The sequence below is a fragment of the Chinchilla lanigera genome, unplaced genomic scaffold (genome assembly GCF_000276665.1).
Source record: "Chinchilla lanigera isolate Chin_1 unplaced genomic scaffold, ChiLan1.0 scaffold00046, whole genome shotgun sequence".
In the NCBI taxonomy this organism is placed as follows: domain Eukaryota; kingdom Metazoa; phylum Chordata; class Mammalia; order Rodentia; family Chinchillidae; genus Chinchilla; species Chinchilla lanigera.
Window position 1 is genome coordinate 7,296,201 of NW_004955447.1, and position 24,885 is coordinate 7,321,085.

General features: G+C 36.4%; 1 protein-coding gene across 2 annotated transcripts in view; it reads left to right on the forward strand.

The window, feature by feature from the left end:
* The window catches only part of Epha5 (EPH receptor A5), a 315,936-nt gene that overhangs the window by 230,090 nt on the left and 60,961 nt on the right, over positions 1-24,885 (forward strand). For both annotated transcript variants that reach the window (XM_005392842.2, XM_013518577.1), the window contains 2 exons: positions 4,746-4,905; positions 10,417-10,522. In XM_005392842.2, coding sequence (XP_005392899.1) covers positions 4,746-4,905; positions 10,417-10,522 — 266 coding nt within the window. The remainder of the gene's footprint in view (positions 1-4,745; positions 4,906-10,416; positions 10,523-24,885) is intronic.

The window sequence follows — 24,885 nt, forward strand, 5'->3', positions numbered from 1 at the left end:
ATCAAATCAGGCTGCTCGCCCACCTTACCCATCATGGGGCCTAAGAAACTGTCTGAGCAGCACATGGAAAAAAGAGGAATAAGTGCTTTTTCCATTTATCACCATGGAAAATGCTCATGTCCTATTAATGGAGATGACTTAAATTTTAAGATCATTGATACCATAGCTAGCTAGCTGGCAAGATAGATAGATAGATAGATAGATAGATAGATAGATAGATGACAGATGATAGATAGATGATAGATAGATTACTAGATAGATAGATAGATAAAAGAGGTTAGGTAAATATATCACATGTGAATTTCTCCTAATGCTATAGGGATATTTTTAAATAATGGCTTTTCATATTCATTAACTCAACCGTTAACTGTAAAGATACAACAAAGTATAAAACAGCAGTGTGAGGCAGCAAAAGAGCTATGCAATACTATTTCTAAATTTTGAATATCTCAATGATGTTCTTGAACGGCTTTTATTAATAGATGATAACAATCTGTTGTTTTCACAGAGATCATTCTCTTTCTAGGAATGAGTTCATGGTAGCATTGTCTAGAACCGTTAGATCACTAGGGAGCATAAATGATGAAACTTAAGAGATGCATCATAAAAACACCTTGTCAACTACATTATCCACAGGAATTATGGAAGTGAACTCCTTGGAGATAGGCTCACATAGGCATAATGCTTGCAGAGTTTATTGTCAACAAAGGTGGGGCGAATCCCATAGAGTGTACAGGAGTAGCACTGATACTGCTGATTTCTAGGGTTAACAATCAAAGCAGCATGCAAATTCCAGTGGTGTGCAGTGCAAATACATACTAATGTAAGAATAACTTGTAAGACTAAATTTTCCATCCTTTAAGTTTTGATAACCTATATTGTTCTACACTAATGTAAAAATATGTAGAAATTATAAATAATTTATATACATATATAGGTGAACACATGTTAAATTCTACCACAACCATTGTAACTATCCACATTTTTCTTGTAATTAAAGTTGATGTTAAAAGAAGCTGAAGTGTGTGGAATTTTAAACCACCTAAATACATCAAACTGTATTTGCATGTATGGATGTATCTTAGGTGAAGTAAAGTTTAACAGCAGGAAACTAAAAGTTTAAAAGTAATTATTAACCTGTACTGTTTTTATTCTGTTCAGTCAATAGCTGGAACGATGAATGGCTTTCTTTTCATCATTAATAAAATCATCATTTTTTTGCCTTATTATTAACTCAGAAAAAAAAAAAAAAAACAATAACAAAAAATGCCAGGCGTGGTGGCGCATGCCTGTAATCCCAGCACTCGGGAGACTGAGGCAGGAGGATCGTTGCTGGGCTACAAAGTGAGCTCAAGGCCAGCCTGAACTGCAGAGTGAGACCCTGTCTACAGAAAAGGCAAAAAAACTAAAAAGCAAAACAACTCAGATCACTTTTACTACTTCTCCCCAACATTTGCATAATATTCAGTGGGAACAAGGACCGTTTTTTAAATTGCTGCTTCCGTTTCAGCAGTTACTAAACAAGTAGGGTGGCAGATTCCTTGCCTTATCATTTCCTCCACTGCATTTTATCTGTGCTGTCCTGGAGTGAGTCTCTGCATGGATCGATTTCTTTTTGAATTACATTCATATCAACATGATTTAGTCTTATATTTAATTGCTTATGTTTAATGCAGCATTAATAAATTTGCAATTTCTGTAACTGAGAGTAAGAAAAATGATCCGGGGACAAAAGTACCCATTAATGTCCTCAATAAATGAGTAGCAAGTTGGTACATTCAAGCTTTAAGAGCAGCAAAATATTTGTCACAAATTATTTTGATAGACATTAAATTCTTTGTTAGTGTTTTCCTGTTTTACAATGCAGATGTTAATTCCCAGGGGTTGTTGCCAAGACAAAGTATCACATTCCTATATGACGTACAGAGAGTTTTTTATACCACTTTTTTCGGGGGGAGGATAATGAGCTTTTATAGCACATATTGAGGCGCAGCCTTGATAGGTCTCCTGAGCTGTTTAGAGCACGCAGGATGACACCACACTTACTGGCTGGCTCGCGGCCAGACACAGGTGGCAGAGCTTGCAGGCTCATGCGTTTGCCAGCTGGCACTCCTGCCTGTGAGTGATCCATTCTAATAGAGGTCACGGGTGTCCTGCTCCAGCGAGGGGATGGGCCTCTGGCCATCTCTTAATTAAAGGCCGAGGAGAAGGGAAGCTGCCCCTTGGCAGGGGTTGCCAGCTGGCTATTCGGCTGGGCCCTCTCTGCCTCCACAGGAGCAGTGTTTGCTAAGCAGCTGGGGAATGTAGCTCATTTGCTCAACGGGGGCAAGAAAGAGCAAAAGCCACTGCCCTGACCGAGATTTGGCAGCCGGTGGCTGTGGGCGTTGAAGAGGTGCACATAGGGCTTGTGACATGAAGAAAATGACAACAAGAGAGTGATTGAAAGGGGTGGGAAAGAAACAGATTTTAGGAGATACTTCTACTGTTCACAATATATATATTGGTTTTGTTAGATACGTGCTTAGTTAAATTCTCTTTAATAATACAGTGTTCAGCTAACTAGGCAAGGCGATGTGCAATTAGACTTGGGTAATCAGTGAGGCAGGACGTGAATACTTAAAGTCAGACCAAACTCTGCCTTTTTGTGGGATTGCTATTAGGTCACACATTATTTCATGGGTCAGCACTCTGACTTCCTTGGTAATTTTTCTTTTTGGCAGAAGCAATAATTTGTAGTATTTTTGCATAATGTATACACTACATTTTTAATAGTAAAGATTTACAACCATTTAAACTTTTCAAACTTGTTATAGTTTTTTTTTTTTTTTTCCATTCCATTGGAAACTGTGCCATGATCCTAGGAAATAGCAAAAAAATCAAATTTGCCTGGGATCTATTACACTGTGGAGATTGTACTAGCTGTGACATGTACTATCTCTAGCTTGTCTCCTCTCAGTTCTTTGATAGTTTCATAACTACTTTAAGGAAAAAAGTACTAAGGTCGTGAGTTTTGTACCAACCTTTACACATATACTTAATGATATGGCCAGAATTCTAATGCTGTTTCTGTTACCCCTGTGGTTCTTTTTTTTAATCCTTTCTACTTTATTTTATAAATGTTAATACTTTATGTAAAACTAACAACTATATCAAATATACTAGAATCTCACTTTTATTTCTGAGTACAATTTTTCATCATCTTGAATTCTCTTTAAACAGATAGAAATATTATTGAACAGATATTCATTTCTTACCGCTGTTACCTATTACTTATGTTACCTATTCTCAGTCATGTTGAGAAATAGTAAATAACATTTTATTGAGCGAAAACCTAAGCACTGTTTGAAAAGTGTATGTGTACATTATTTAAAAAGAACATGTTGGTGGATTATCTGCTTTTTACCTCTGTTATAGACCAAGAAGAGGACACAGAGTACTAGCTAGAGGAACAATGCATTTTTTGTGGGTGAAGAACTTGATATCGCGTGGTAACACTTTGTAGGATTTAACTACCTATTTTAAATCCCTTGTAAAACACTCATAAAATTTCCCAAATTCCTTAAAGATTAGACACATTAATCTGTGCATCAAAAACTAAAGATCAGCCATTTGTCTAGAATGATTGAAATACTATACCTATTACAGATTAGACCATTACTATTTGGAGTGCAATTTAGATGTACTTCACTCAAAGGTAACATATTTAAACATAGTAAAAGGGGCATGGGAGATTATTTTAAAAGAAGAATGCTTTAGGCTGTATGTTTTAGGTAGTATTGCTGGTAGAATACAAAGTGGTTAGAAGAACTTAACTTGGGCATATAAATTAAGAAGAATTGAGAGAAAATTAAAACAATAACATTGGAAATTAAAACATGCGTTTTAGTTCATTAAATATGTTCACACACATTAGTTGTTTCATTCTCACATTTCTGTGAGGACATTCAGGCAACAGTTTCTACTGCATATTATGAGATAGGAAAAGCCAATACCAACATAAAAACAGTCTTGCTATGTTTTAACCTACAATTTCAGTATCCACACGAAAGTCAGGGTGGTCACTGCAGAGAACAGCAGGTCCTACTTGTTTCAGTTTCCAAACTTATTTCTTGGCAATGAACTTTCTCTTCGGTCTCCATTCATACCTTCTTAGCCCTGCTCCCACAGTAGGAAATTTTAAAAGAAAAAATTAGTATTACTTATTTGCATTTTTCTTTAATAGTTCCTGTTTAGATTGAGTACATCAAAATTAAAGTTTTCCGGGAAAGTATCAACTTCTTCTTCCAAATTCTAATTATAATTAAAGTCTGGTTCACTGATGGCTTAAAGCTTAAGTCTAACCCAGAAGATTATGAGGTATCGTCAATGTTTTCCAGGAATAGGTAGCATGGTATGGATGCTGTAATAAAATATTTCTGAGAAAATCCAGCATACAAATCATGATAATAAAATGAGCCTGTACAATAATCAATTTCCTGAAAAATTATATTGTAAGTGTTTTACCAACTTATTTTTGCCAAAGATCAGAATGGTGGATGAATTGACAGCTTGTCACCCCAAACCTTGAATTCTACAGTTGAAGATAATACACAGAGCACCCTTGGAGGATTGTTTTCCAAAACATATTTGTGCCAATAGCAAGTCCTTTGGTTTCAGCTTCCCTTTCTAATCTCTGCTTCTAAACGCTACGATGATTAGTAATTCATACGGGGATTTCTTTTATTGTCTGTACCTGTGCGACCCAGGATCAGGAGACCAGCTACACCATTATCAAATCGAAAGAGACCACTATCACCGCAGAGGGCTTGAAGCCAGCTTCAGTGTATGTCTTCCAAATTCGAGCACGAACAGCAGCGGGCTACGGTGTCTTCAGTCGAAGATTTGAGTTTGAAACCACCCCAGTGTGTAAGTTATTTTAATTACTGTCAGCTCATGTCTGTGCGGTGGTTACTGGCGATCAATAGCCTCCTTGGGAGCTCTGTCAGGCCCGCCTTCTCCCTCCAGGGCTGACCCTGGGGAGAGCCTCTGCCGGGCTCTGAGGGAGGTTGGCAGGGTAACTGCAGGCCTGCTCCTGTCTCCTGTGATCCTCCCCGAACGCCTGCATCCGAAGATCCTTCATCAAGGTTTCCACCTCGCTTATAAAGGCTTTGTTTCTGTGTGCCATGCTTTATTGAATTATTGCCATTTACCTTTTACTTGTTTCATTGAACTATGCTACTTCAGTCTTTCTATAAAAATTCCCTGGGAGCTTTCCTTAGCATTGCATTTGACAAGAAAATGGTGTTCTCCCAAACCAATCTTATTTCTTTAAAAAGTTAAACCTGTGGCAGTATCTTTGCGTCAAGGATTGGGAAGTCCTTCTCAGATATCCTTTGGGGACTCTTTGTTTCCATAATAGTGCATAAAACCTTGTCATCATTAACACCGATAATTTAGGTGACTTCTTTGTTCTAAAGTAAACACACTGAAGACAGGTTTCCAAGAAAACTGTTGCCTGACTTAGTAACAGGTGGAATTACTGAATCTATTAAAGTTCTGCTAAAGAGCAAATCAGACTTAAGAGTGAAACATAAAGTTGTGTGTCTGTGTGTGTGTATTTGTATATGTGAACGTAGTCTGTAAGGCCAAGTTATGTAAGACTTGATGATTTTACTTATTATTTATTTTGTTTTGTTTTGTTTTTTTTTTTTTTTGGTTTTTCTCCGGTACCGGGAACCGAACTCACGACCTTGCGCTTGCCAGGCAGGCGCTTTGCCGCTGAGCTAAATCCCCAGCCCCTTATTATTTATTTTGGTGTTTTGAGATGGTGTCACTGTGAGACCTCAAGCTCTTGGTGATCCTCCTACCTCAGCCTACTGAGTTCTGGGATTATGGGTTGCACTACTATGCCTAGCCTAAGAATTTGTGATTTTAAATAAAGGAAATAAATTACATGTTTGCTTTAAAGAGTGATCTATAAAATGAGAGCTCAGTAGTTAGATCATCTTTGTAATTATTAAAATAGGGATTAAATTAAGATTTCAATACATTGAGCCATTTAGAAAACAAAGTATAATTCTTTTTACAGCAGGTTTAACTGAATTGTCTAGAAGTAATTTTTTATTATTTTAAAAATAGTTTCCTAAGTGTTACTCTACTGGATTTTGCACAGATAGTGTATCATTGTGGAAAATGATAAACTATTTTTTCTTTGAAAGGAAAAAAAATTCCACTCGTGAAGTCTAAATGGAATGATTGAAATTTGAATGTCTAATGCTTAATTTTCAGAAAAGTGTTCTATTAGATTTTATGAAATAGATATAATTAGTCAGAAGATTCTCCCAATATTGGCAATGGATTATGTATCCTCATACTCTCAGTGGAAAAGGATTTATGACCAATATTTGTTATGTAAATTGGCCATTTTAATCATCCTTAATTCTATTTAGGTATTAGCTATGTACACTACTTATGTATTCTACCAACTCTGGGAGCAAAGCTATAATGTCAAAATTTGCTTGAGTGCTTTGACAACTATACAAATATAAATTCTCATTTTATAATAAATTGTGTTCAGGTTTAGGACATTGGCATGTTTAGCAACTAGTTTTCCTTCGGATTTCAATACTTATCGTCTACTTTTTATTAATTATCAGTTTTCAGGCATACCAAAAATTCATCAATCACACCACTAGGAGCACTAATGCACAGGTCATTTGTCATTTATACTTGTGCATTTTCACCTGAGAATATGTAATTTTTAAAATGTTTTTCTTAAATCACTTGTAGAGGAAAAGAAATCTCACCAAACATTTTTCCTCCAAAACTAGACCTTATTGTTATTACTAATGGGTAAATATTTTAGGGATGTTCTGCCTCCTACCTATTAATGTCAAATCTTTGAGTGTATACATATTTGAGTGTATACATATACTTGCAAGAACTTGAAGACATTTGTACTTTTTAGAAAGTATCTATTACATATCATTCCTCTTTCATCTTTATGTGCAATCCTTTCTGGATATAATTCCATAAGAATGTATCAACACTAATCACTGTACATATTATGCGTTGGACCAATCAACATGAGTAACACCAGGCAAAAAAAATATACTCTGTTTACTCATAATGGGCAAAATATTCATTTCAGAAACTATCTTAGGGTGATGATTTTGTTTTATCTAGTCTGTATTATCCAAAAGACTTTTCTGCTCAACATCCTGCCTGTGGCTTGTTTGCAAGGCCTGCATCTCTCCTTCCTCAGGGCTAATAGGGAATCAAAGAAGATGAACAGCATGATAAACACTTTTTACAACTTTGGAGACTTTGTGTTTGCATTTTATATGACCATACTTTATATGCTTTTTTGTAGAATCATTTTAATAATTTCATTCTGCCATTATTTACATGATATCACAATTTAATTCTTGACATATTATTTTCCTGACAAGGTCTCCAAATACTCTAACACAAGAATTATAGTATTTTAAATGTATTTGTCCTTTCTGTTAAAGTTATCAGTATTGTATTTTTGGTGGTGACAGTTAAGAATACTAGCTTTAACAGGTCATTATTACTAACAAAGTCTATTCTGTCATTCCAATGAGTAAAGATAGAACATTATTTCAAAATTACCTTGAACATATTTTTAAAAATATTTTTCTCAGTAGTTGTTCACTTCACAATAAGGGTACTTGGAAATCTTTTCCATAGGTAGTAAGATTCTGGTGAGTTTTTGGTCAGGGAAAAATAAAGTCGTATTTTTAGGTGTTTAATGTGAGTGCATAAAAAACAGAGAGAACCCTTAGAACACTGTGACTACATTCCAGCACTTTGACCATAGAAACTTGAATCAGATAAGTGTGCAAAGGAAAGAAAGAAGTGATATATAAAGAAAAACAAAAAAACACAAAAAATACTTATTAAACAATGATCAAGTACAGGTTAAGAATGATTCAGTGACCATTAAACTAGAGATAGAACTAATTCATTTGTTGGTTTAATTTGTGGTATGATTATTTGTTGACCTGCTTTTTGTCATGCCCTAGGGGATAGATGTGCATAAGGGTCAATATTAAACATGCATATTTTTATGTATCAATAAAATCCAAATAGACAAGAAAATAGGTTCTTATTTTTTATCAAGTTCTTTATCATAATCCTTTGCAAGATAAATGCAATATTTATTGCATTTAATAGATATCATGCATAAAACTCAATGGGAGAAGAAAAATGGTAGAGTGAATTTAATAATGTTGACTCTTCAAACATGAACCAATATACTGACACATACCAAATAAACAGAATGATAAATTAAGCAAGACATAGTAAATAGCAGTGATATCTATTTACTTAAGACTGTCAGTGATTAAAGCACTATGCTAACTACTTTGTTTTTAGTATCTATAATTTTACCAAAAGTTAATGACACTGGGAATTTCTTTTTGTTTGGGAGTTAAGGAAGTAACTTTTTAAATGATAGAATAATTTCCTTGGCCCATGTGTCTAATATGTGTTGGACATTTTATTTTCAAATTCAGGTTGAAGGCCAATGAGTTTAGATATAAGGATTTATTTTTCCCAATAAGAGATATCCTCTCAGGCTTGTACATAGGGCAGAAAACAGCCTATAGGAGCATAGAAGCCCTTGCTGCAGGGAGGACTTGAAGGAACAAGATGTTAGAAGAGAAATGAGAGTTTCACATGGAGTTATTAAAGCAAAAGGAGGTTATGCAGGTAGGATTAATCATGGGGGCTAAGGTGACCACTCACTTTCAGCTATAAAGTTTAGTATTTCTAAAACGTATAAATTGGAAATGGATTAATACACTAAAAAATGAGAAAGGTTTATTATGAGAATGATTTTGCTTGGAAATTACTGAAAAATCCACAGGCATTCAAACAGCTATGGCAGTGCACTGGAAATAATACTGAACTTACATGATGTTGAATCAGGTCTACATGATTTTCAGTGGGGGGTGGGCGGGTCGCTGAAAAGAGCAATGATATAATCGATTTTAGTTTAGAGGAAGAAAGCAAATCTTGGGCAACGCTGCGAGTGATCATGGGATAGTTTTTGCTCTCATTTATATTGCTCCTGGAACCAAATTTCTTATCATGGACCTCTGCACAGAGAAAAAGAGAAATTACAGTAATGAACCACAAAATTACAACCCTCATCAATCCAAAGAGACAGTAAGAACATGGATTTACGCTGTAAGAGTCCTACTCAGACTGCTGTTGATCCTGTATTCTCGAGGCCTGTTTGAAATGTTGACATGTACAGCAGGCCAAGGAAGTTGTCGAAAGTTATTCAGTTTAGAACAAAAGGTTTCCAGGGTAAGATGATTAGAATAGCAAGGGAAATGTTGTAAAGCCTAAAGCTATAATTGGACCAAAATCTGGTAAGTGGTGGAAAAAAACAACTAAACAAACAAAACAAAAACAAACATAGAAGAAAACCCACTATGGTTGTTATTAGCTCTGATGACTTTAACTTCTTATCATGGAGGTGAAATTGTACTGCTCTGAAATTATCAAAATGCATATGCCATTAAAGAAGAAGCACAGCAGGTACCTTATGAAAACTTTTTGAGAACCAGAGAGAAATTTGTTTTCTCTATATATTTCTTAGCCCAAATGTATCTTAGTTATCAGCACGAAGGAAAAATTTTCTTGCTTATTTCGGTACATTCATGTAATGATGTCCATAATTAAGTTATTATCATCTTTGTAGCAATTTTATTGATAAAATATAAAATATTTCATTGAAATCCATGCAATAAAGAAGTCATATGAGAAAATCTAATCATATTGTAGGTTTCTGGAAGTTGAAACTTATGCCTTGATAATTTTCAAACAGTGATACTATTTAAAAAGTGTACATACTGATTATATTCAACTTGGAATTGTGTTGTACTTTCAAAGTATATTTGGACTAGTGAAATTGTATTTAACATCTATGAGTTTTTAGTTACCCTATTTTGGACTATATGTCCTTGGGGGAAAGAATTCTCTGAGTTAATCAGATTTTTTTTCTAGAGAAGAAGGATGTACGAACTCTAAAGATGTCAGACCTCATCTACTTAACCGGCTCCTCGTTAGATGCAGGTGTTTAAAGTCAGTGAGGGTGTTGTGCTTTATCTGTACACCTCAGGCTCCCAGATGACTGCTATGAAAACAGTACACATTAAATTTCTATCATAACGAGGAAATAATCAGGGACAGTGATGTTTTCGAATTTCTATTTGGATAGTGTTTTCTCCCGAAGATACTTTTTCAATTACGTGTTTTGGGGAGGAGATCCTAGGGAGAAATCTCGGCCAAACATGAGCAAATTACTTTAAGTATGAATTGATTACTGACTATCAGACAGCCTTCTTTTGAGTGCATGTGATCATGTTAACCCCAAGCTCCACTTTCTGTGCCTCCCATCAGCAGTTGCAGCGTCCAGCGATCAGAGCCAGATTCCTATAATTGCTGTGTCGGTGACGGTGGGAATCATTTTGCTGGCAGTGGTTATCGGCTTCCTCCTGAGCGGAAGGTAAGAGAGGCAGCTGTGATTCTCAACTTTTCAGCGGATTTCTTCCTCACCTTGATCTGACCGTGTCGTTGTTAAACACATCCCCAAACAAATCAGGCACGTAGTGTGTCTAGATAACTTCAATGTGGGATGGATTTGTCAAGCCTTATCTTGACCAAAGAAGCACTAATTCTGCAGCACATAATTTCCCTTTTTCAGGTCTGCTGTTGTCACAATAGTAGGATTAAAGTGCTCTTGTTTATTCTGCTAATAGAATCACACTGCTTCTTCTGATATACTGTATGTTTAATCCAGATAGGTCTCCTCGCAAAGACCTACGTCACTGCCTACTTCAATTTTATTTAGAGCTTAGCAAGACCTAAGTTTGTGCCTAGCAGATGTTTGAGGAATCGGTCTACTGATTCTACAAAGCAGGCATTCTGACAGCTAAACAGTTTGAGAAATAACCAAACTTTTCAGTGATTGTTTTTATTTTCAGCTCCTGAATGTTTTCAACTAGAGTTCATCAATCATGGCTTATACTGTCTTAAAGTGAATTTCTATGCTGAAAGATACTTGAATATGTGTGTGTTATATCACTATTTTTCTCTTTTGCATACTAAGACACATAGTCCCCAAAAAGACAATTTGTAGAAGTGTTTGATGAAATTGAGCTAAGCATAATAAACCTCCTTAAAAATAAAATATCAGTAAATAAATAAGAATGTTCTATTCTCATAACAGACATATTTTTATATTTACATATTTTTTTCTAAACCATTGTGAAACAGAATGTTCCTTAGTGAGACTTCTCCATTGGAAAGTTTAATTTGATATTGTTAAGCCATTATAGAAAAGTTGGTGAAAGTATTCATGGGACTATTTAAATCTGACAAAAAAGTGAAAATGTGCTGTGAGTTCCGAAAACAGTCAGGAAATCAATCTATTCATGTTGATTTTATTAGCTTTCTGCTCACTGTTGACTTTTCACGGAGTAATCAACTCATAAGTATAAAGAATTAGGATTCTTTTCAATATCCAGTATATTGTGTTTTGAAAAGATTTGTGGCTGTACCCTGAAATCACAGAAGTAACAGTGTATTTTTATTAAACATTACTAGTTACTCTGAGTATTCTCTCTCTTGTAAACTCTTATTCAAGACTGTTCATAGTTTTCTAAAGAACACGTTAAAATCCATTTCTTACTTTGGATTTTAGAATTCCTAGTTGCGAGACAGCTGTATTGGTTGAGGAAGGTTAAGCCCAGCCTGACGTCAGGGCCGGCTCTGGGTCCACTTGCTGTTTCTCTTTGAAGTCTGGGGAAAATGTCCAACTGGTTCCTACTTTATGGAAGATAAGGTGCTTACCCCAGTTCTGCCATAAAATTTTTTCATCTGAAAGGCTAATGGAGTTCCCCTGAAGATAATGAGAGGTTAAAAAATTTCTAAGCAAGTTTTTAATGCATGAAATTGTTACTATATCATTTTGTTGAATGGAATGAAGGGACATTAGTCATGCAGAAATGTCTTTGGCTAATGTATTTTACTCTTCTTTAAAAGTATTTTATACTCATCTGTATATATTGTTCAGAAGCTAAATGATATTATTCTTGGAAGACATTTTTCTTTCTTACCTCAGGCATTAAACTTCACAAGTTTTGTCCTGGATTTAATCTCACCCACCCAGTATTACCTCACTAGTCTTCAATTAACTAAGTTAAGATTTGCCAAATGAAAGAAAAATGAAATGTGGAAATGTAGCAAGAACTTAACACAAATTTGAGAGACTGTGTTGAATTCCAGCAAATTATTGAAAATTGCTTGTACTAGGAATGATATAAGAATGTTAAATTATATATTTACCCCCGTCTGTGCCCAAATATACCAATAAATCCATACTAGAAAACATAGGATGATAGTAGGGCTGCCTTCTTACCTTTTAACTATTTCTCATAGGTAACTTTTTAATTAAACATTGCAACTAGATATTTGCTTGTGGGTAAGAAAGCTTTTAATTAAAAATAATTTGACTTCTTAGGGTTATGTAATTTTGACGTATTATAAAATGTTGATATTGTTGTGCATATTATTCTTTGACAATTTATATCAATAGGGCCCGGAAAAAGATATATCTTGAAGATCAATATTTATTGATAATTGCTATTTTTATTTAGCTGAAAGAAAAAAATAATTACAGAATGTTGTAAGACTAATTTATTTCAAAGAAAAATATCCACTTTATTTTATTCTAAAATAAATTCTAAGATAAAAAAGAAATCAAATGCAGAGACTTTCTTATCTTTTTAGGCTTATGTTGATTACGCACAAATATCTTTTTGCATCTTCCTAACTAGGCATAGTTTAAAATGATGTAGACAGGTACCAATTTTAACAAAGTCTTATTTTAAAAAAAAAAATGGTGAAGCAATCATCCCTTTTAAAGGTTTTCATTATTCCATAAAGCATTTTCTGCTGGGTCAAATTTTCTTTTTATTACTTTTTTCCAATTAATCTCTAAGCGGTTGTTTTCATTTGATTACAAAATTATTAACATGCCATCAGAAAGCTATGATTAATTATCCTAGAATTATTATAAAATAAACCTCCTGATCTGCCCAGAACATTGTAATTATTCTTTAACCTTTTGTTATATAGGCAGCAACATTAAACATCGATGGCTTTCTCACATCCTTTTTCTCTTTCGTGAACTGTTCTCTGTGTACAAATCGTTTAGTCAACCTATTTTTCAAACAGGCTGTTACCTCTGCACTCTTCTAGATATATGCTTGAGACATGCTTTTATTACATTTTTTTCCTATTTCTTTTCTTTGGTTAAATTGACTTTTTTTTCTTCTGTGTCTGCATTTCAAGCATAAGACCAAAATTCTTTTTTTTGTTTTGTTTTTTTTCCAGTACCGGGAATCGAACTCACAACCTTGCACTTGCCAGGCAGGTGCTGTGCCGCTGAGCTAAATCCCCAGCCCCAAGACCGAAATTCTGAATATTGACTATTAGATATTCCTTAATCTAATAAAAATTTCAAATTAACAGGATTCAATGACATAAAAATACAACATAAAACATCTAATATCCAGAAGTGATTCTTCTTAGTATCTTTTCCAGTACAGACTTCGTGGGGTTATTGAACTTTTTCTATACTTTGTTTCTGATCCCTCGTGTTCATGAATTCAGTGGTATTGCAGGAAAATCCCAGAGCTTGCATTTATTTTAAATCTATTCCACGTGGACACTTGGCATGAGCCACATAGGTGCCCTTGCATATAACCAAGCATCTTAAACCTTTTTGCCAGTTTTGAAACTGGAAAGCAGAAAATAGCTCATAATGAGAAAGAACGATTCTGTTTTCTTATTTGGCTTTGTGTATGACTTTAAGGCAATTCATATGTGACTTTCCTGCTAAGATGTCCCTAAGTTAAGAAGTTTAGTCTGAAAAGTGCCTTATTTTTTGTGAAAACATTATTTTCCATCAAAGGATCTTCCCTTGTTTGTCCTGGTCTTCAAATCATGTGCCTGGACTTACTGCTAAATCTTATTTCCCTTTACCTCCCACTAAACAATTGAAACTCAATCCTTTTGATTATTTCATACTTTCTTAAGGCAAAAATTTTTCAAAACCTAATGGGAGCAATGTATTTTGACACTAAACTATCAGAATTAAAATACCAGGTTCATGTCACAAACAAAAAAAAACTGGTTTTGCATAAAACACAAATTTAAGGGTTTTTTATTATTGTTTTTGACTGAAAATAATAGTAAAATTTGCTCATTTGTAATTAATGTTGAATTCCTTCAAAGTATACAGGTAGCAAGTGACAGTTTACCCAATTCAAAGATTTATTGAGCACTTAGTGCAGAGCGATACCATAGTCCTGTGTATGTGACATAAAATGGCAATGTCGTCTTCTCAGAATGTTTTCACTTTCATTTTAGTACTCTGAGAGGTAGACAGAATTTTATAAAACAGAATTAAAGTGGATACAGAAGAGTTTTACAACAAAATTGCAATTATTATCTTCGTGGTAAAACTTTTCATTCAGACTAGAATGAAGGTCTGATTCATTACATTGAGAAATATTTAAGTTCTTATTTTATTCCTGCTACAATTTGCCTTTTTCAAAAAACAGTATGTAAAAAAAGTCAGTGGTTTGAAAGTAAAATTCCTTAAACTTAGAAACTGTTTTTTCAAGCTCATTTGTAGCCAATTAAAATAATTATGCAGATGCTTTGAATGCAAGGTTTTACCAGTGTCAGGCCTCTCTGCCTATGCCTGGTGTTACAGCATCACAGGTTCTTGAGTGAGTACTTAAGGATTTGAAGTGTTCCAAAACCTTTAGAGAAGCTGCCTGGATACTGTAAGTAGTAAGATAATAGTACTGATGACAATATGTACCACGTGCCTGATGTTAATGAGAAAATATCTACTAGTGGGCAGCATTCTAAGGATTTTACATGTGATACCCGGGATCACCTTATGGTAGCACTAGCTCCATGTCTAGCTGATAGCTGACCAAGTTATCTTCTGGCTTATCCCCTCAGTACTCTACAAATGACCTGTCCTGAGACATCTGTCCTGGCTCTTCCCGCTGTCTCCCATTGCTGCCCCAGAAACAGGGATTCCTGCCTATTTCTGCGACTCCTTGTTCTGTCTCATTCTCTCAGTTGCACTCGATGACTGCTGATTCCTTCTGCACACAAGAGCTATTTATTTCCTGCGCGTGACTTTGGCTTGTTCTGTGTCTCTCTGCAACTAGAATAGGAGGTGTAAGTTCAGAGAGAAGAGATAAGAGATCTTTATCTTTGTTTCTTCCACACTTACCAACCAGGAAACTATGTAGCACACCTAGCTGTTTAGTGAGGACCTGGGGCTTCAATGCAACCCTGACTTTAAGACCTTCCCACCTCACTATAATCCTTCCTGGTGACTGCTAATCATTCTATGCCTGAACTCTGTACATAGGTCTCTGATTCTCTACTGCTGAAATAGTGGTATTAGCCTTTCAGGACTTTTTATACTGATCAGTAACATGAATAAAATATCTCTTAAAAGTTAGTGTCAGTAGTATCTAGACATTAAAGTAAATGACAAATACAAGAGGTCTTAGTGGATTCTTTCTCCACTCTTGACTGCAGAGCTGAATCTGGTAAGTTATATTTATTCTACAGTCACACGCACTGATGTCACCAACCCCATGACCGTGGCTGACTTTGTGAAAGTGGGTTAATTTCAGTTCTGTGTTCCCTAGATCCCCTTGTCCCACTGAAGTATTTTATCTTATCACTTATTATATTAGTTTCTGCTTAAACAACCAATTATGGTATGGATACAGAAAATACCCAGTGACAGTACAACTTCCAGTGTGAGGCTGGAGTTCAAAACTCTTGCAAATGTGCTTTAAACTATCTCTCCTGCATTATTACTGTGTGTTTTTTAAAGTTAGATTTATTTAGTTGCAAGTGACAGGAGGCAAATTTACAGTGTCTTAATTCATAAGAAAATGATAGGACAGATAGCTGAAAAGTTCTATATTGAAAAAGGAAAATGCAGGTACTGACAGGTGCAAGTGTGAAAATGATATCTGCTATACGATTTGAGACACATGACCCAAAAAAGCTTTTCACCGTATGATATTTAAAGGTGCTGGTCAAAATGAGGTCGCTGGGTTGGGCCCAGGGACCTCTGACATGGAGCGGTCCTGTGGAGGAGGGAGAACATCTGAAGTGGACTAAGATGAGTGACCCATCAGTTGCAGGAGACCAAGCAATCGCTGGATTATTGAAGGGGGAGCAGTCACTGCACTGAAGTGAGCTCTGACAGAAAGGCTATACCAGATTCACAGAGTGAATCAACAGAGCACTGGGGCCTTAGATAGCAGGGGATGGAAAAGTTACCTTACGGTGCATGGCTCAGCACAGTGGGAGCTCCTGCTCAAACATGAAGTGAGGGTCGGTTCCACAGAAAGCACAGGAAAGGAGGAGGAGGAGGAAGCTCTTACTCTGCGCCTCTGTCAGAGCCTCCGTTTTCTCCAGACAAGCTTCCTACTATTTCTCAGTGAATACTGCCCACATGCCAAGACCACATTCCCATTCTGTCAAATCCCCCTCTGTTCCTTTAGCCAGATCATTCTCTCATTCCAGTGAGGTCTTCCAATAGTCTATCAACTCTTCTCGTAGAATTTAACACGTTCAACCACAAATTGAAGGACATTGAATAAATATCTTCCCTCTTCTGTCTGCCACTAAGTACTTCTGTGGCTCTCCTACATCACTTAATTGAACAAATACCTCATAAATTATTGAACTTAAAATGAGCTGTGTATCAGTCTCCATTGGAAGTCCTCTGTCCATTTTTCCCTATTAATGATAGTTCAAAAAATGAAAAGTGTTAGTATCTCTAACATGAACATAATGGAATATCCAACCCACAAATACATTCTCTTAAACTCTTGGGGCCATCACAAAATAAGCACAGTGATTTCAAGAAGTGTTACATACGAGTTATGAAATCTTCCCAGGCTTATGATAATACGTATTTTATATCTACACATTCTGATGCCAGTATTATGTTGTACCTGGTATTAGCTGACCGAAGTAGATTTTGTAAATAATAATGTATGTTAAAACTAGTTTTATTTCTCTCCCGATGCTCTACAGTGTAGGCCATCATAGGTATTTTGATATATTTGGCCTTTCTAACATATATAGGATTACATATATTCAGAACTTGCCACTTGGAGTGGTACTGTACTCCTATAATTGTAGCACTTGGGAGGCTGAGGCAGGAAGAGCATTGGACGTTCTAAGCCAGCATGGGCTAAATAGTAGTTCATGGCCAGCCTGAACTACACAGTGAAACTCTGTCTCAAATATCAAAACATAACAAAAAAGAACCTGCTTAAGCAAGACAAAAAAGAACCTGTTTTAGCAAGACTAATTCATTATACACAAATATTTTATCATTATTTTAAAATAAAATAATATGAAAATGCTTAAAATCTCACCTATCATCCTCGATTTTAGCAAAAGGCACATTTAAACTATTTCTCAGTAGTTTTTGAGTTAGCAATAAATGCAACTTTATAAAGTAATAAATGCAGACACACGTATTGATTTCATATCTGGGAGTTGTTTTCCAGCTATTTTCTCATGATTACATGCTTTTTCTTCAAAGGCTGTGCATTAGAAAAAATTAGAGAGTAGATCATAATTTATTAATGTCTGACAAATGGGGATCAGGGCAGAGCAGTGCCAGACAGAGGAGGAGCATAGCAACACTAATTACTCATGGTGGGAAGTACTTGTCCCGAGAAACTGAAAATAAGAGGGTAACTGGCTCAACTGATCATCGCTGTCCAACATCCCACCTGCACTTTTTCACAGATCAAACCTGTAGCCACCATTATAACTTTCATTATACCATTATAACCCTGAAGCTAACATTTCAAAGGAAAACATTCTGTAGTACTGAAGACAGCAGGCGATCAATATCATTGATTTGCAGAGATGCAAATTATCTTTAAAAAAGAATCTGTGGAGTCACAGATCTCACCTAGTATAAAACAAAAAGGAAATCAAAAGCCTGACAAAATACGCTCCGCGTCTAAAGCTCCACTTGCCAAAGTTCTGCTTCTATACCTCTACGACGCCCCTCTGAAGTAAGAGCACACAGCGGCGCTGGAAGACCGGGCTTTGGTGGGGACCCTGCTGGGTCTTTGGGAACTTCTGTTTCTCCCTGGAAGGACGCGGCAATGTGGGCTGGCAAGAACTGATACCCAGCTCCATCACGAAAAGCAGTGCCGCTGTCTCTGCCAAAGGTAGAACACAAAGAAAGAAAAAAGTTCGCCAAGAAAAGCAGTTAGTTTCCTGAGGCACATCTCATTTCTGGGAAACAAAGTAGAGAATTCCAATTGATTTGCACACCAGCTAAAAACCGTATTTGTCCGAGACCTGTGCTTTACGAGGCATTGCAAAAACCAAAACACAAGTAAATGTTTCTCATAGATGAAAAATTCAAAAAGTCAACTTCTTTATTATTCCGAGTGGAAGAATCAATGGCTGCGATGAAGCTGGTTCTGCGAAGTGTGCTATATTCTATTTCTCCTGCTGCCAAGTGACTTCGCCGCCCCTCACTTTGTGCCGCCCTTGTGGTTTCTTTCTCCAGTGCTGTGTTGGCCTCGCAGAGGAACGTCCCGTGCTGTGCCTCGGCTCTGCACACTCTGCCTGCGCCGCCGTACTCTCTGGTACTCACCGGTAGTACACAAAGCAACGGCGCTTCCTTTGAGTCATCATTTTTAGATTTTTATTCTCCTTCAGTAATGTTTTTTGTTAATGACCTATTAGCTTTTCTTCCTATTTGTAATGTTTAATGTCAAATTCAACATATCCACGATAGTCATTGCTGAGTTCCTGTTTTTTTTTTTGTTTTTTTTTTTTGTTTTTTGTTTTTTGTTTTGCCACACAAAGTTCAGTCAGATGAGATCAGAAGATGAAACACAGATACATATCCAGAAAGCAAAGTCAGTTAGCACTCAGGTCCTAACAGCAAAGCAAAGTGGGTACATAACATAGAATTTTAGTTTTAATGTTAGGGTAGTTTTAATTCTCGCCAACTTCCAGCTTGTAGGCGATGGCTGGAGATGCCTAGACCCTAGGCTTGAGATGATTAAGGCGAAGGAACAGTGCCTCTTGAGGTTAACAGGCCACAAATGGAAGGTGGGGAGAAAGATGGGAAAATTTATATATAAAAGGCAAACTACACTCTAAGCCTTTGTTACCTCTAAAGATTGGTTAGTCCAGAAAGGGCCAATCTCTCTCAGCCAAAAAAGTTTTTCAGATTTGAAAATATCGTGATACATAGAAAGTAGAAATATAAACGATGTAGTTCTCTTGAGGCAGAGTAAACTGAAAGGTGAGAAATATAGTTGGAAGGTTATGGAAGGGTTTTGTTTTTGTTCCTTTACCTTTTTCCTGTATCCCTGGTCCCCGCTGGGAGGCGGCATATCGCATATCGTGAGGTTGACAAGTCTGTTTGATAGGTCTTCTTAGGCTGTTTGCAGCACAAGTTTACCATTCCCCTATAGCGTACATCCAGATTCTGGGAGGATTAAGGTAGAATTTTTACTTTATTTGCTTTGGGATCCACCCTGAGGATTGGGGGCCTGCATTGGGGGTGTGTCTGAATGAATCGCTGTCTGTTCCCTACTCCTCTGCTCTGTCCCTGTTCCCCAGCTCTGCGTGCCAGGGCCGATCCAAGAGACTTTGTTCACCATGCTCTTTTGCCATGATGCTCCTGCCTTGGAGTCTGTCCACCATGGACTGAACCTCTGATGTGTGAGCCAAATGAATGCCTGCTCCTTACGTTGTAGGAACTCAGTATTGTATGCAGCAGTGATACAGCAGATGAGTATAGTGGCCATTCCAGAGGGTTCATTTATTCCCACATACCTCACACACTTCTCTGTTTCTGAGAGATCTTCATGCCCCTGATGATGGGGAATCCTAGTGCTACTCTGACAGCGCTATACGTATTTAATTTGATTTTCCAGTAGTCCTTTGCTAAAACTGCATCTATCTGTAGACAATATATGTAGGTCTTACCAGCATCAAAATAAAATAAGGCAAAGCAAATTTGTGGATCATGTTGAATTTCAGTTAAGTCACCTAGCTTTAAGTGCTTAATATTTTTTTTTTGTTTGTTTGTTTTGTTTTTCTCCGGTACCGGGAACTGAACTCACGACCTTGTGCTTGCCAGGCAGGCGCTTTGCCGCTGAGCTAAATCCCCAGCCCCAAGTGCTTACTATTTTAATTGAGAGTTTGTTTAGTGTTTTCACATTTACTAGGGAGAGATAATTGGTTTTAAAATATGAACAAATATTTCACATAAGGATGTATAAGATAATCATAGCACAGAATTGTAGAGCAAAACCTTGAGCAAAGACCTTTAAAACATGTGAGAATATAAGAGGAAGTTAATTACTTTCTATATCTGAACTCATTTTTCTTAGGTTTGCTGGGCTAGCACGCATACTCAGAGCTCACATTGTTTGTGAGATCAGGAGACATGCCAGGGTCACTAAACTTTGTTTTAAAGGATATTAATCCAGTTATCACTGTTTAATGAGGATACATATTAAACCTTCAGAATGATTCTCATTTTCTTCATTCATTGCAAATAAATTTACCAAAAATACCAGTCTGTAAGTCAGTCTTCTTCAGAAAACTTTCAAGATGAAAACCACCGAAAGGGCTGGTTATCTCATTATGCCAAAGATGATCTACAGTTTAACAAGGCTGTAACAAATCATCTGGATTCAATACCTCATGTACAAGGTGTTAAACATTTTTTGCATGCAGATTTTGTAAGTGCCAGCCAAATGCAATAGGCCGAAAGTCTGCATCTGTGCACCTGCGCTTGCATGTACATACATTGGAATTTTGTGATTGTTCTCGTGTCAATACCTGATTTTTTTTTCTTTACTTAGTCATATTGCCCCTGTTTTATATGTATATATGGTGGGCTCTTGGATTCATCTACTCTCTAGGAATTTGGAAAATATTGGACCAGGATAAATCAGACTTTTTCTGGAGCCTGAACAATTTATAATTAATCACTCCAAGCTTTTGCTAGAGTGTGCTGTTATCTGGCCTCTGTAGGGGAACAGTTTTTAATTGTCTGTTTAACCTGCCAGTATATTCTGCCTGAGTCTGGGTCTTCTAAATCTTTACTCAAAAAGTTGCAGTAGGAAGGAGGCCCTTCAGTGTTTGCAGATATCTTAGTCAAGCCTGTGTAGCTTAGACCACTTTCCCGTGAGTTCCCAAGCCATGGTGACTTGATCCTGTTCTGGATTTCAAAGCCGAAAAGCTTACTGGAGGAGGATCTCAGCGCACTGCTGGTGCTGAGCTGAAAACTGTGGTCAGTTCTGCTTCCACCCGCTCCCTAGTGCATTTGTAACGCAATCATAACCCAATCAATCACGCTTGTGTGGAGTGTACATATAATATGTTAACAGAATTTGCATTTATCACTCTCATAATATGCGATGTTAAACACTTAGGATAATATATGATTTTTATATTGACAATCAATACTAATAGCAAACAAAATGTGCTTGCATGGAATTTAATACAATGATGTGAAAATGTAAGATTTAGCATCCTCTCAAATCATTATGCTCAGTTATCATACACTGTCCATTGCAAAATGCACACATATTTTGGATTTTAGTAACTTCAATTCCTTTCAGTACCTTGGGGTGAAATATATCACTTGAAACCTGAGCCCACTGATTTCATCACCTTAGCAGTTGATGCGGATACTCACAATCGTCCATAGAAAGGTGCTGAAGCCTCACACTGGAAGAAGCTAGAAATAGAAGTGACACTGTGGCTCCTTTATTTAACTTCTTTTCTATTTTCTCTTGCTTTTGAACCCACTCATGTTAATTGATAATCTTACATTAAAATTAGGAATCTCTTAAAATGTTTTTATCAGCCCTACACTATAGTCTTATTTTTGAGTAGTAGTTTTAGAACTGTACTCTTAAAAACTAAACTCAGTACAAGCAGTTTCATCTTGATAGCCATAGTCTCTTTCCTGACAGGTGTTATAGATAGACTGGGTGTAACTGTAAAGTGTTTGGGAAGAAAGAATTTTATAGTGATTTTAGGATTCCAGGAATGGAAGTACTTGTTTCCTCATCAACCTGCTGGGAAAAAGCAAACAAAAATCAAAAACCCCAACTCATTATGCTGTGTATCAGTCTGTGATTGGGCCAGAACAAAACCAAGATGGCAGTTGATTGCGAAGATGAATTCGGTCATTTCCGGTATTGAGCTAGTAATAATGGTCTCTTCCCTGGAAATAGATTGGAACTCTCAAACAAAAACAAATGCAGGCTGTTTTTTCAGAGACTGCTGTGGAAGGGAATCAGCTGGCATCATTTGCATTTCGCTGGGAGGCAGAGGCCGGCAAGACAATAGAAATGCTTTGCAATGTAAAAAAGGGTAAGCTTCAAGCACCCCTGACAGGAAGTTGTTGGCCTGAAAAAGTGGACATCAGCTTCTAGGAGGAAGACACCCTGAATGATTCTGCTTCTCCTGGTTGGCCCTAAATTGGCAGCAGGTGACAGAATCTGGGGAGGTTGGGGTTAGTGAGTACATCTCGGCCATTTGGTCTGATTGCTTCAGAGGCTGTGATTTGGTTACTGGACTGGTGGCCAGAGACTGTAAGTGTTTGAAATACATTGAGCACAAATTTGTGTGAGAGTACAATAAGTGATTATCCCTGCCTGGATGAGTACAAAAATACTGTCATAGAAAAGGTATCTTTGAGACATACCCTGAGGATAAAGAGAAAATTCAGTCACACTGACTGAGGAAAGATGAGGAGAAGGCGCAGACTGGAGGGTAAGGCTTATGGTGTCCAGGACTCTGCAGCCAGCTGCCGGGCCTTCCACAGCCTCTCCCGTGCACTTGCCATTGTCGTCTCCCACGCCTGTCATGCCTTTTCAAAGACAGGACCTTTCCCATGTGCAAACTGGTTCTGTTAAAAGATTTATTTATTTATTTATTTATCTTATCAAAACAAAATGATAGGAATGTACAATGGTTGCTACATTGCATACTGTTGTCTTCACTGAAGTTGCTCAGTCCACCAGACGTAAGAATGTAAGATTGATCAAACAATCAAAGACAAGTAATTAAAAAAATCAACATTGGAGATGATGCAGAGCTTCACCATACAAGGTGGTAGGAGTTCAACCATGGTTCTTATACTGCATATTGTTGTTTTCAGATCGGTCATTCTGATTACCGAATACAATCACGCAAAATTGGTCAAGAAAAAAAAATTCTTAAACATTGACTCTTCCGTTCAATAAACCACAGACGTCAGCAATACACCTGTTCCAGCTAGCCTTATATGCATATAAATTTTGTTTTTCATTAAAAAAACCCAAAAAACAAAATAAATACATACACAAAACAGCATAGAGAACAATAAAAATGATACAGAATTTCAAAACATGGTGATAGGATATTAACAATGGTTGTCACATTACATAATGTCATCTTCAAAATGGTTGCATGTATAACCAGATATAGGCATGCAAGATTGGTCAAACAATTACACAGTAACAGTTCCTTTCAATATCCAACAGATATTAGTAGTACGGTTATCCTAGGTATCCTGTGCAGACATATACATATTTTTTTCCTCTTCCTTCTTCCTCTCCCCTGCTCAATCCCAGTTGCTCCTTTGTATTTGAGCAGTTTCTTTTCCCTTTCACAATATCTATTGTACCTTTCAAATTTTATTTACTCTTTCAGGTTCTTTTTTTAAAAATTTATTTTAAAAATAAAAGAGGGAAAACACATTAACAAACAGGCATCCATTTACAAAATAGCATAAGAACAATACAACAATTCTGAATTACAGACAAAGTGGTAGGAAATTAACAATGGTCGTTGTATTGTGTATCGATATCTTCAGAGTGGTTTCTCAGGAGAACAAATAGAGACATGCAAGACTGATCAAATAAGTAATCACTAACTGTTCCTTTCAGTAAAGCGATAGAAGTCAGTAGTACAACTATGCTAGCTATCGTGTATATACAGACATACATAATTTCCCCTTCTTTCATAAAAGAACATTTATTTTTGACATCCATAACCACAAGTTTTTTTTTTTTTTGAGAATATTATATTTCTATAGAACCTAATACTGGTTAATATTATTTGTTTTTATTACAGTTCTAAATGGAAATATAACATAAAATTCATACAATATTTTGTTTCATGTTACGAGATGTTAACAAAGCATTTAGAATTATTTTTAAAAAGTACACCTTCCGTCCTCCTTCCCTCCACCCCACTTTCTACTTCTGTATACAAATATTAGAGGAGATAATATTCAAGAGGCCAAGTCAGTTTTATAAGTCAGTAAGTTGTCAGAGAAATGTCATTTCTCTGTCACATTGAGAGACATTATAAATAGGGCCTAATTGTGCATTCTAAAGTAGGGCAGGCCTTCTGCAGTGAACTAGTAAGTTAACCCTTCCCCAGTTCATAGGGAATCTCTACAGGAGTCAATGTTTCAGGCTATATTTTTTCTATACTACTCTTGCTTAAGATAAACATGCATACGATTTTCTTAATCTATTTGCCCTTTTTGCTTTGATTATATTGGTAGTAATGGAAGTGGTGATGGTGGTTTTAGTTTTCAAGAGATAGTGCTAAAGATTTCAGTGGAGAGATTTACCTCTTTGCAGTTGTTGTTGAATAGCCTCAAATAACATGCCCAGGCCTTTTATAATTCTAGAAAGTGTTTATAGAGAAAACCCATCTTATTTTAATTTTCTCGTTAGAACT